The sequence below is a fragment of the Schistocerca piceifrons genome, chromosome X, assembly GCF_021461385.2.
Source record: "Schistocerca piceifrons isolate TAMUIC-IGC-003096 chromosome X, iqSchPice1.1, whole genome shotgun sequence".
In the NCBI taxonomy this organism is placed as follows: domain Eukaryota; kingdom Metazoa; phylum Arthropoda; class Insecta; order Orthoptera; family Acrididae; genus Schistocerca; species Schistocerca piceifrons.
The window spans coordinates 326,239,092-326,253,158 of record NC_060149.1 but is presented as its reverse complement, the minus strand read 5'-3'; the positions used below and the strand labels follow the sequence as shown (position 1 = coordinate 326,253,158).

The 14,067-nt window shown below is 40.5% G+C and overlaps 1 protein-coding gene across 2 annotated transcripts in view; it reads right to left on the bottom strand.

Annotated features, from left to right (window-relative positions):
• The window catches only part of LOC124722496 (protein Wnt-16-like), a 766,358-nt gene that overhangs the window by 50,105 nt on the left and 702,186 nt on the right, over nucleotides 1-14,067 (bottom strand). For both annotated transcript variants that reach the window (XM_047247650.1, XM_047247651.1), the window contains exon 4: nucleotides 9,491-9,632. In XM_047247650.1, the coding sequence (XP_047103606.1) occupies nucleotides 9,491-9,632 (142 nt within the window). The remainder of the gene's footprint in view (nucleotides 1-9,490; nucleotides 9,633-14,067) is intronic.

The following is a 14,067-nucleotide window of genomic DNA, read 5'->3' as shown; positions in this document are numbered from 1 at the left end:
AACTACTGCTCCTCAATATATTTATTGCATAATAAAATTTCTCATTAGTAATGTCTCTCTTTCAAACCAGCAGCTTGGTTCATGGAATCAAAGAAATAATCTTTACAAAGTCACTTGCTGTGGTCCAAACCAGTTAACTCATGACCTCACATTTCCAATAACACATACGAGGTGCGGCTAGAAAAAAACCGGACTGATGCTGGAAAAAACATTTATTTACAATTATTTACAATTTCATGTTATCTCCTTCAATGTACTCTCCTCCTCGGTCTCTACACCGTTCCATACGAATTTTCCACTGTTCATAGCAATGCTGCAGATCATTTTCGGTAAGTCCATACATTACTTCCGTCGCTTTTTCTTTTACTGTTTCAACAGTCTCAAATCTAGTTCCTTTCAAAGCTGACTTAACTTTAGGGAAAAGAAAAAAGTCACAGGGGGCCAAATCAGGTGAGTAGCGTGGATGATCTAAGATGGGAATGTTGTGTTTTGCCAAAAACGTCTTCACTGACAACGCACTGTGAACTGGGGCATTGTCTTGGTGAAGGATCCATGACTTTATTCTCCAGAAATCGTTCCGTTTTCTCCGTACTCGCTCACGTAGGGTAGCCAGGACGCTAATGTAGTAATGCTGATTCACTGTTTGTCCCTCTGGTACCCAATCAATGTGCAACAATCCCTTTGATGTCAAAAAAAAAAAACAATCATCATTGCCTTGAATTTCGATTTTGACATTCGTGCTTGTTTTTGTCGTGGAGAACCAGGAGTTTTTCAATGCATCGATTGGTGTTTAGTTTCGGGATCGTAAGTAAAAAACCACGATTCATCGCAAGTAATAACATTTTGTAAGAAGGTGGGATCACTTTCAATGTTTTCCAGGATGTCAGAACAAATCATTCTTCGGCGTTCCTTCTGTTCAATTGTGAGACACTTTGGAACCATTTTTGAACACACTTTGTTCATGTTGAAACTTTCATGAAGAATCTGCCTAATACTTTCCTTGTCAACTCCTGTTAACTCAGACACTGCTCTGATTGTTAAACGGCGATCATGTCGAACAAGTTTACCGATTTTTTCAATGTTTGCATCAGTTTTTGCTGACAATGGTCTGCCAGTGCGAGTGTCATCACTGGTGTCTTTGCGGCCATCTTTAAATCGTTTAAACCACTCAAACACTTGTGTTCGCGATAAACAATCATCGCCTTACACTTGTTGTAACATTACAAACGTTTCACTTGCAGATTTTCCCAGTTTGAAACAAAATTTGATGTTAACACGCTGTTCTTTCTGTACACTCAACATTTTCCGACGCACAGACAAAACGTCAACTACTTAAAACAGACGCCACGGGCAGACTGAGTGCAGGAGGCAGATGAAACTCGAGCAGTAGGCGGAGCGAGAGTCACGTGACAGGCCACGCGACTTTCAGCCTCATTGCATTCGTTTTATTGTTTCACCAGTTCTAGTCCGGTTTTTTTCTAGCCACACCTCGTACACTGTGTATACTTGTAAATGGATAAATAAAAAAATCTACTAACCAAGTGGCAGCAGGTGAACACACACACAAAAAGGTTTAACTTTTACAAGATTTCAGAGGCAGTGGCTCCTTCTTCTGGCAGAAGAGTTGAAGGGGAAGGAAGAGGGATGGAGGAAAAGGACTAGAGAGCTATAGGGAAAGGGGTACAGTTCAGGAAAGTCACCCAGAACCCTGATCAGGGGAGACTTACTGGGTGGCATGAGAAGGAAAGACTGATTCTTGGGGACAACACTGGATGAGATTTGAAAATCTGAGAGCTTAAATATGGAAGATAGGGTAATATTCAAGACAGAGATTACTACTAAAATATCATGCATGAATTAATAAGAGTGAAAAACTGGGTGCCTTGTGTGTAACAGAGTCAGGAGGAGGGCAGTGAAAAATAGACAGGTCAGAAAATGAAAGATGTAGAGATGGAAAGAATTACATGAAATAAGGCCAGGTGGAAGGTGAGAACTAAGGACATGTTCTAGTGCTAGTTCCCACCTGCCGAGTTCTGAGAAACTTTTGTCTGGGGGCACATGTGGTAAAACAGGCACTGAGATCCTGACTGTCATGTTGTAGAGCATGCTCCACAACATGATATTGTGTGTTGCTAGTATAAACCCTCTGACTATTGACTGGCTGGTAGTCATACCAATGTAAGAGCCTGAACAGTGTTTACATGACAGCTGGTATATGGCACGGGTCATTTCACAGGTGGCTCTTCTTTTGACAGTATATGTTTTGCCAGTTACAGGGGTGGAATATGTGGTGGTAAGAGGGTGCATAGGGCAAGTCTTGCAGTTGCAACAGTCACCAGGGTCGTTGCTATAGGGTAGGGAGATGGGTTCTGAAGGGGTATAGGGTCTGATAAGCATATTGCAGAGATTGGGAGGGTAACAAAAAGCTATTCTAGGTGTGCTGAGCAAAATCTGAGACAGAATGGACCTCATTTCAGGCATGATTTTAGGAAAACATGGCCTTGTCCAAGTAGCTGATTAATACATTCAAGAGCAAGATAATACTGGGTGACAAGTGATGTGTTCTCAAGGTGTTTTTTGGAGGGATCAGCAGTACCAGGATTGAATGCGATGGCCTAGGAAATCTCATTTTAAATTAGGTTGTTGGGATAATTACATCCTGTGAAGGCTGAGGTGGGAGTGGTGGTGTATTACTATAAGGGGTCTGCAACTGAACAGATGTGTTTGCCTCAAACGCCAAGGCTGTATGGGAGGGAACATTTGTCATGGAAAGGATGGCAAAGTATAAAGTTGATTAAAGTGAGCAAGAAGGATATCATAGGCCTGGAAACAGCCAGGTGTTGACTGAGGGATTGTTCAGCAGCAGACAGATCATATATGCGGGTGATATTGGTACAGAGAGAGATAGCAAGGTGTATGATGAGAGTGGGACAGGCAGAGATTTCAGATGATGTAGGAAATGGTTGGTATCTTTAAAATATCAGGGAAGTCTTTGTACTATGAGTTGCAGGTGTTGATCAACTAAGGCAGATATACATTCAGTGGGTGCTTTGAAGCCAGCAAATGTAAGATGGCCGGGAATATTGGGATTGTGGATCTTAGAAAGAAGATAAAAGTAGGGGGGGTGTGGTTTGGGTGGGGTAAGAAGTTCTATGGATTGAGGTGTAAGTCTTCGTAAGGGCCCTGAGGTTTTTAGGAAAGTCTGCATGACAATTTGAATCACAGGGATGGATTCTTGATGCCAGATGCTGCATGTACAGGTGTCAGACAGCTGTGGTGCAGACCTTCACTAACATACTCCTGTCAGTCAAGCACCACAGTGGTAGATCATTTGTCTGTTGGGAAGATAATGATGGAGTCATCAGGTTTTAGGGAATGTAGAGCCTGGAGTTCTACAGTGGACAGATTAGGGTCATCAAGTAGGGACCTGAGGAAGGGTTGTGAAGCATTGTTGGGTGTGAGGAATTCTTGGAGGGCTTTTAAGGTATGATTTTGAGGCAGTGGTGGTGGATCAAGATGGGATCATGTTCATAACTGTTCAAGGCAAGATTCAATGTCAGGTTTGCTGTTGAAAAGGTTTTGTGATTGTCTTGCAAAGTGATACTTCCAGTTGACATTACTTGTAAAGGAAAGTAGGTCCTTCACCAAAGCAGCATGGTTAAATGCAGGTTTAAGGCTGAAAGTGATACCCATGAGTAATACAAATAATTTCCTTCGTGTTGATCTCATCCTCTGAAGGCAAGGTACACACTTCTGTCTACATTAAACCTACTAACAAACAACAGTAGTTACATTATGACAGTTGTCATCCTTTCCATGTAAAACATTCTTTCCCATACAATTTTGGAATTCGAGGCAAACATATTTTTCAGATGCAGACTCTTTACATCAGTACACCACCACTCTCACCTCAGCCTTTACTGGACATAAATATTCCAACAGCCTAGTTTAAAAGCAGATTATCTGGGCCATCACATTCAACCCTAGTACTGCTGATCCCTCCAAAAAACAACTTCACAACACACCACTTGTCACTCAGTTTTATTATAGTCTTGAATGTATTAATGAGCTACTTCAACAAGGCCATTACTTCTTAAAATCAGGCACTGAAGTGAGACCCATTCTGTCTGAGATTTTTCCCAGCACACCTAGAATAGCTTTTCATTGCTCTCCCAATCTGTGCAATATCCTTGTGAGGCCCTATACTCCTTCTGCACCCATATCCTTAACCATGGCTCCTATCCCTGTGACCATCCCCACAGCAAGACTTGCCCTATGCACCCTCCTATCACCACCTACTCCAGCCCTGTAACTGGCAAAACATATACGATCAAAGAGAGAGCCACCAGTGAAATGGTACATCATATACCAGCTATTATGTAAACCTTACATTGGCATGACTACCACCCAGTTATCAGTCAGGATGAATGGTCATAGGCAGAGGGTGTATACCAGCAACACACAAGATCCGTTTGCAGAGTGTACTCAACAACATGGCAGTCATCGCCTATATGGATTCTTCCCCCAGATACCAGTTTCTCAGAACCCTGCTGGTAGTTTCTCAGAACCCTGCTGGTGGGAACTAGTGCTACAAGAACAATGGTGTTTGGTTAGCTGAAAATCATATCTGGAAATAGAGTCATTGCAATATAGTCTGTCCTTGTGCTCTACCACGGCATTTTGTTGGATATGAAAATTTCATGGAAACAAATTCAAAGGCCATCTGAGCGTGAGAACTAGCTGTATGAATGTGACAGATCATTTAATTAGTATTTGTGGTGAGCAGAGAAATGCTTTTTCAAAAACAGTAGATGATACCTTCTGTCCTTCCTAGAGTCCAGAACTTCACCGTAGATAACCAAGATGTTGCAGAATGAAAACTACATGCTAGACCCCTCAAATATCTACATAAATATCTGACTTCAACAACATATATATGCCATATCATCTCCTAACAAACCTGTCTATTTTGTGAACATAAACATGTTTGTAAGACTTGAGATAACCATAAAGGAATATGCCACTGAAGGACATACTCAGCAAAGGGGGAGAAGGAGGAAGGCAGCTGCAACTCCCCCCCACCCTCCCCCCACCCCCTCCCCACAAACCTCCACCCACTTTCACAGAAAATTATGATATTTGCACATCCAAACTCACATTTTGCCCTGTTACACACAGCCAGAAGACATATCAGTTCAGTTTCAGTTTGAAGAATCTCAGAACATCCACTAAGCCATTTATTGTGAAATTGCAAAACTGCTGCAGCATTCACCACTGTTCTCCTTGCTACCAAAAATGGAAAATGACTCTGGGTTCAACAAGTTTCTAGTAGCACTGTACCTTTAATTCATAATGCTTTCACTTATGTTGTCATTCAGTGGTGAAATAATATTATAAAATGTGAATATAGCAAGTGTATCTGAATGCAGCTGAAAGTTACCTGCCTGACAGCACAATAATATATACAAATCTCACTCCCCTTACAAAACTCTCTCAGTTAAGTGTTTGGTAGGCAGTAAGTAGCAATAGGCTACTGAAGTGGTGGAATTAGTGTATTTGCTGGTTTGTAAACACAGTTCTCCTATGGCTTAGATTTTTATTTTATTTTAAAATTGTGTATCACTTTCTGCAGCCATCCCTCTTCCGTGCAACTAAAATGAGGCTCACACTCCTCCTCCTCCTTACCTCAGTTTCTTGGTACGCTCTTGATATCAATACATATTTGACACCATTACATGGAATATATTCATTGAAAAATGTTAATGCCACTTATAAGAGCACTTTTTTATTTAAGTTGAATTAAATTCACTGAAATGAAATGAATGTAGTCAGTAGGAATGAAGTCAGTAAAGCTGCAGCAGCATGAAATGATATCTGTGAAAACGGTTCAGCAATTCTGAACTTTTTTGCATTCTAATGAACACATAATGGCAAATGGAAATTTGTGAGGCAGTAGGACTTGAAATTAGGTTTTCTGCTGCGCATGAGCAGTTACCTTAATCATTAGGCTACCTGAACACTTTTTCAGTACGGACTCAGATTTCCATAATCACTGACGTTCTTCTAATACCACTGGACATATCTTTGAATCAATATATGTAATTACACATACTGGTACATCTAATAAGGTCAGTTGGCATGACGTGGAGTGTTGCATGTGCTGATGCCAGGTCACACAGGCAAACACATGTAGGCCAGCCACAGGCTCTTTGTTGGACTTATTAACAATAACCTTGTGATACTTGGCTGTTTTCAAAGTAAGTACTTCCAAAAATCAGGAAATCTGGATTTGAATCCTGATGTGGTGTGAAATTTCATTAGTTATTATGTATTCAGTATATTGCTGGTTCAACAATATGAATGGTTTTCATGAGTTATGTCATGACTTATGTCATAAGATAACAGGAAATAAAATATGATTAATATGCTATGATTTGTTGTGTGCACATTAATATGTTAAGAGAGAATTCTCGCTGTGATGCAGGATGACATGCTTGTTTGCACAGTTAGCAATTTTTCCTTCAATGTTTTTTCTTAATGTACCAGTGTTACTGCAACATAGATCTGGGACATGTAAGCCAAATGTATTTGGAGTTGCTATTCACTTAGTTCACATGACCTGTCTGAAATCTTCAAGCTATCACTTTTGTGTACTGTCCTGAATGTTTTTCATCTTTTGTACTTGTACTAAGACAAAATACCGTCTACCAAAAACACAATTTATGCAAATTCCATAGAAAAACTACCGTACTGTATGTCTGGGAGGTCATGATATAATTATGTTAGATGTCTGGATATTTATTCTGATATTTTGAAACACAATTGTTAGGGATGTGTGTTAGTAATTTTATATTACTGTTTCTGTGGTTATGGAGGTGAGAAACATGCATTGTAACTTCTCTAATAATAGCATTAAAAATGTAAAAAAATGAAGAAAATTATTAAAATGGAATAATGTTATCACAAAGACAGCTTGATGCCAAAGTACTGTTATTTATATTATGCAGTCATTATTAATGTGTTAACTACTGTATTTCTGCAGTAGTGTCACTCTGTCTCATAAAAAATAAGTACTATATTTAGTTAGATCAGAGATGTATTTGAAATGTGTAAGACATTGTATATCTGCAGTAGTGTCACTTTGTTTCACAAAATTTCTCTTATGGCATCATGTAACACTCTCTGAGAGGGCCATGAATTTGAAATCCTCTCACAGGAGCCACATGAACAAAAATTAAATGAAAACTAAGAAAATGTTGGTAACTACTGTGAGAAAACTACACATAGACATCGTCAAAATGCTGTAACTCAAAAAGAGCTTTCAACCAGGACAGAGACTCCAGAACAGGGGTTAATTTTTTAAGACATTCATTAATTTATTGTTTTGAACAGCACCCAGTTTAATTTTTGCTGTATTTCTTCAGTAGTATAAAATGATGTGTGAACATCTATGGCTATAGCAGTGCTCTGCAGGATATGATGTGATACAGTCTCATTGCATATTAATTTTTCACATATAGTAACAGCAGAAGTACTAGTTTTGCAAGTGTGTTGTGTCTTATGTGTTACAGAATTATCTTAGATGAAAGATTCTGTACAGTTTTGTTACATATCAATGATTAAAAACCTTATTCAGTATCTTGGCTTTATTTGCTGTAAAATTTTGATCAACAGTGGCTTTCTTAATGTTAATTATAATAGGAAATCTGAAACAGAAAATAAACACTTGTGTAACTTTTGGACGACATAACAGCCCCAAGCAGAAGAAATATTGGCAATAGAATGAATAAAGATAACCACTCACTATTTAGTTTATGTGTTGAGTGGTAGGTAACCACACAAACAAGACATATAACATGGTGGTCCAGCTTATGAACTTGAATTCTTCATCAAATAACACAGATACATAAGGCTACATCACTGAGATCTGATTGGGATGGGGGATTGTGTTAAGTAGAACAGGTTAGATAAACAAGAAAGAGTAGGTGGAGGAAGTGGCAAATGGAAGGTAGGAGCATAATCTTGGGAAGTGGAGAAAGTTGTAAGTTACCAGGGGAAGAGTCAGTTGTAAGTGCAGCCATATCTCAGACCAATCCCACTGCAATTTGTGCCCACCCTTTTATGCGGATACGACAACCAAGCAGCTGCCCAGCCAGATGACATGACCACTGCCAAACTATGATCACAAACATGTCAACAATTTGAAGGCAGAATGACATTGAACACAAAATTGTCCACATCAATCACTACTTCACACCCCATACCATGTGGAGCCTCTTCACTTAAAATCAGCTTCCTGGAATTGGGTAGGTAACTGCCTTCTCTCACTTGGGTTCTACAGTCCACACTTGTATCCGTTTCTGCTAGCCCCTGCTTTTCAGCCAGCTCTGCCCCTGCTACTACTACTTTCTGTTCCCCTTCAACTACTAAATTCTTATTCTTCCATATGTCACTGTGCCTCTCCCACTTTATTTTGATTCATAAGTCTTTATATCCATGATTCTTTTCCTACACTGTTACCCACTGTTACCACAGTGTTCTACCTCTTCCATTATCTGATCCTACTTGAACCTTTCTCCTACCCCCCCCCCCCCCCCCCACCCCCCTGCATTCTCTACCAGCTGCCTATTTCACTATGTGCTTCTTAACATTCCTATTCACTATGCCCCTCCAGCTTCCTGTATCCACTGTGTCCAGCTTTCCAGCTCTATCTAGTTGGGCTGTAGCATCAGAACAATGTCACTGTGTTTGCATGTGTGTGTCTGTATGCTTCATAAGAAAACACAGATTCAATATCTGAACGACTGTACTCCAGTTCTTTCCCTATATGGAAAGTAGCTACCTTCACTTATAATATTGTCTGTATTTCACCCAGGATATGCCAGTATCATCAAAGAGGTTGTAACTCTAAAATAGACACACACAGAGAGTTAGGATGTCCTAACAGGTTATGTATTTTTTCCTTCTAAGCTAGTATCTAGGATCAACACATGCAGACACATACACTTCAAAACAGAATTAAAAGGTCACCTTTCCAAACCCAGTAATTGTCTCCAACTGCAATGCAGAAGTTTGAAATTTGGCTCAAAGGTGCCTACAACTTTCCTCTGTAACTCTGTAAATGTGCAAAAGCGTGGTGCCATGCGACATCACCCTGATGAGAGAGAGAGAGAGAGAGAGAGAGAGAGAGAGAGAGAGAGAGAGAGAGAGAGAGAGGGAGAGATGGGAAGTGAAAGGGGGACTTACAAGTGAAAATGAAAGGATATCTTCATTTTCATGTATAAGTTCACTACTTGGTACAGCATATGTAAGCGGGCGCAAATGACCATAGCAGTTTTGCGCCCTAAAACCGATACAAAACAAAAAAAGCATATGTAAGAAGCAAATTTTCCAAAATTATTTAATTGTGTATTTTTAATGTCTAATTCTTTGGCATTTTGACAGAACTATGGATGACAACTGATAATGCTTCAAACTATAGCTTATTTACCTGCCTTCCAGCTTCATTGTTATGCAGGTTCATCTTTGTTCTTATGCTCCATGCTCTTTTATTTTTGGTAGTGGGTGGCTTCACCTTCTCTGCTGCATCAACAAATCTCCGAGCAAAGTTCAGACCAAACTGCAAATTGTCACTGAAAAGAAAATTTAGATTTGTAAAAAAAATAGTATGATATAAAAATTACTTGCTCCTATGGTAAAGTAAATGGTATAATGCAGTGAAATGAAATGTTTCATTCCATCTGAAAGATATCTACATTTATACATAAATTAGGGTGCTTTAAGAAATTGAGCATTTCATTTCATAAATTATTAATCAACTAGAGAACAATTTTGGTTCCACTGCAGTCATATGTATTTCTAATATTTGTATTTATAGTGACAGTTAAATTAAGAACATAAATTTTATTTTAATCTCAAATAAATTCTTCGTTGATACATGGCACAATATGGTAATAAGATAGAAAAGCAAACACTTACTTAATATTCAAAAAAAATTGTATTCACTCAACAACTGGTATTTTGTTTTTGCCTCTCTTTTGTTCCTGTTACCATATTCTGTAAACCACAGGCATTCTTTAGCTTCTTTTCCTTCTTCTTCTTCTTATTATTTTTCAGACCATAACATATTTAATGATCTGGCATAGTTTCATGTGATGTGATTTATGCAAAAGCAACTGTGTATCAATTTCCTGAGAAATGTTGCTTAGCAGGATATTAGAAAATATACTGGGAGCAATGCTACAATTTGAAATTTTTTAGTAATGCAATCATTTTTTCTGGCTATAGAGATTTCTGTGTGAAGGTAAAACTGGCAAGGTTGTCAGTCTACACCTAACCAGGAAATTTTCAGGCGGCCGCTGTGGCAGAGTGGTTCTAGGCGCTTCATTCGAGAACTCCACTGTTGCTACAGTCGCAAGTTCGAATCCTGCCTCGGGCATGGATGTGTGTGTTGTCCTTAGGTTAGTTAGGTTTAAGTAGTTCTAAGTCTAGGGGACTGATGACCTCAGATGTTAAGTCCCATAGTGCTTAGAGCCATTTGATCCATGTTTTGGAAATTTTCACATAGGAGGGATGCACTGAAAGAAACACCTGTCAAAATTTTAGCTGTGATGGCACACAGCAAATATTTTTTTATGTTAAAATTACTCATTTTGCTGCATGAAGAATCACTTACAACAGTGGTTTGTATAGCCTTTCCTGCCTACTGCTGAATTGGCACCTTGTACCATGAAGTCGAATGCACACACACGCGAATTTTAAGCACTTAATCATACTGAAACTGTCTCACATCATTAATTTTTTGGATAACTTGCAGTTCATATCGACAACTAAACTGTGGAAAATGTAATTGTTACACAAGAGACTATCAAAGGAAAGAATATAAAGGCATTGTATGATGTTACATTACAGACGACTTCCATCAATCGGGACTTTAATTTGTCAACATTAAATATTTTATAACTATTCCTGCAGTCCTGATCTTATGATAATTTTGAAATATGTATATTTTTCTGACAATGAAGCTACTTTCTTCATTAATTCCCTGCAGTCATTACAAAAATGCAAAATGACTATTGGATGAGGGACACAAACATTTTCATTGCATGAAGCAAACCTGATAAAAGAAAAATGAAAGCAATATTTCAGTCCCTATGTTGATTAAGAAGAATGATGCAATTTGCTTCAGACACACATGCACGAAAATCATGCAACGTGTTCACTTATTTGAATACGAAGTATCACCAGCTGTATAAGGGAATACCAGCAATGAAAATTTCAGCTGGCATGCATGTATGTCAGAAGGAAACCTACAACACTCTTGTTAAAAATTCAGGCACTGCAATATCATATTTATATGGCCATACCAGGCAGAGACTTTCAATTAAAATGTCCTCCCCTATTCAAGAATTACATAATGTGTGTACAAGTATTGGTTGTGATGCAGGAATGACGATGTATAGCAGTTTGGGTCAGGCTGTGAGTCATACGTACATAAAGGTGCATACATACATTAACACTTACTCCATAGATTATGAATACGATATACCCTTGTTGTCAATGGCATCCACAACTGAAAACTGAACTGGTGAAGTATGTGCCGTAATACTAGGTTGTAGGTGGATGCAAGGCCATCATCATGTATGACGGGCAGCCCTGTACCTGTGCTGGCTGCAGCCAGGAAGGACATGTCAACAAAAACTCTCTTTAACAGACACCATTTAATGAAAATACCCCCACTGCACCATCCACTGTCCTTCCTATCTCCTAAGATGTAGTCACTGTACCAAATGCTGATCTTCTGCAAGACCCACGTGACCCATCACAGACAATGACTGCTGTCACAAAGATAGATCTGGTACAAGTCACATCACTGCAACCAAAGGCCTAGCACCAATGACCATGACATAGAGTCGAAGTAGTGCCTGGAATGGTATTGGCTTCTGCCTTCGTCCTATGGCAAGGAGGCAATGGACAGCCGCTACCATTACGATTCCGAACAGCATGTAAGCATGAAAGCTTATCATGGAAGTGCCCAGAGTGGCACCATGGATCCTCAGATGACTACCGTCAATGAATTGGGCCACATGATGATGACTAAATGTCCGATAATGTCATGTCCTCTGATGCTAAGATGTTTGACGGTATTGTTCCACCATCTCACCCAAACACTGTTTTATGCTGTAGTGACAGAGCGATGCTGAGCCCTCCTGTTTGCATCTTGAGTGGAATCCCACCTACATGCACAAGGGATGACCCAAAAAGGACACCACATCTGTACTGATGGGCTCATGGGCAGATGAGGTACAGAATGACACAGTGCTACTGCCTGGTGCCACGGAAGGGAGTGTTCCAATGGAGGTGTTGGGCACAGCACTGTCACACTGACTGATAAACAACACATGCTGTGGCTGTTCATCCATGGATGGCTGCTGGCAGAGAGGACGTCACTTTACTAGTGGACCTGGAGACCCAACGGTGCCAAATGGCTACTCCCAATGTCAATAATATCTGTGTGTACCATAAACTGACGATGTTGCAAGATACGCTGAGTGCAGCAGCTATAGACATAGCCTTCTTACAGAAGGCTTATGCTGTGGATTTCATTGGCCCTTTCAGATACACTGCTCACATGTTCGCCACTGGCTGTGGCATGGAAATCCTTCTCCAAAATGGCTTAATTTCGGAAGACTTTGCATTTCTGCTTGACGCAACAGTTATGGTACTCCATGATGTCAGAATCATAACCATCTACATGCCCTCCTGGATCGGGCCGTCACTGTAAACAGTCCGAATTCTTCATGGATATGGTCACACCCCTCCTTATGGGACATCAGAATGCCTTAATTTTTGATGGGGATTTTAATTCAACCCCAAAGCTAAAGCACCAACTGCCACACTATGCTCCATGTGCAGCACTCTTCACTATCATCACCAACCAATGACTTGAGGACATGTGGAAGCATGTACATGGCGATAGGAAGGGTTTCACACACTATACCAGCCATTCCTCCAGCCGCAAAGACCGTGTCTATCTCTCATGCTCCATTGTTTGGGGCATATGGGCAGCTGTAATATGGCTGTTGGTTTTCCTGATCATGCAGCCTGTATGAGCACTGTTACCTTGTGCTGCCAGATGGTATGGATCGTGCAAGGTCCCTGGAAATTCAAAGTGTGACTCCTACATTCGCCTCCTATTAGTGCTCCACAGGATCTACCGCCAGTTACTAATGCCAGCCTGGACAGATGTAGACCATGACTTGATGTCCCTTTCAATACAGCCTCTGGGTGTCTTTCTCGAAGGGTTGCTTGTTCCTGTCCATAAACCAAATGGTGGAACCTGTATCAGTGCCTATTGTCCCCTGTCGCTCCCGAACTCTAATATGAAGCTCTTTACTGAGCTTTAGCCAGCTCACGTTTGAAGAGTCACCTCCTTTGTGGTCTCCCACGATCAGGCATCTTTAGGAGGTGATCACAAAATCTGGACTGTGTTATGTTGGCACCATGACATGACCACTCTTGCGTGGACACGGCGCATGATAGGGGTCTTTGGCTCCCTTGATTTCAGCAAGGCCTTTGTTTGGGTTGCCCACTCCTATCTGGCAGCAGTGATGCAGAATATGGGATTCCCAGACAGTTTCGTAGTGGTAATAATGTGTCTGCTCCAGGATATGGCATCTTAGATCTTGTACAATAATCATCTTACGCTGCCCATCCTGGTACACCAATCAGTGTTGCAGGAATGCTCTCTCTCTCTGCTAACCTGTACACTCTCACCATGGAACCGTTACCTAGCAGCCTTCGCCAATGCCTCACCGGCAGTCACTGTTGGCGGCCAGACTTTTTGTTGCATGGCCTACACAGATGACATGGTCCTACTCCTGTGCAACAGTAATTATGTTCTAGCAGTGTGGGCGAGGGTGGTGTTCTACAGCGTTGCTTTAGGCAGTGATATTAACATTTGCAAATCTCACGCACTGGCTATAAGATGTGGGCTACCTGATGAATGCATCGCTCCCTGTGAGTCTGCAACATGATACGATGTCTGGGCATTGAATTTACTGAGTG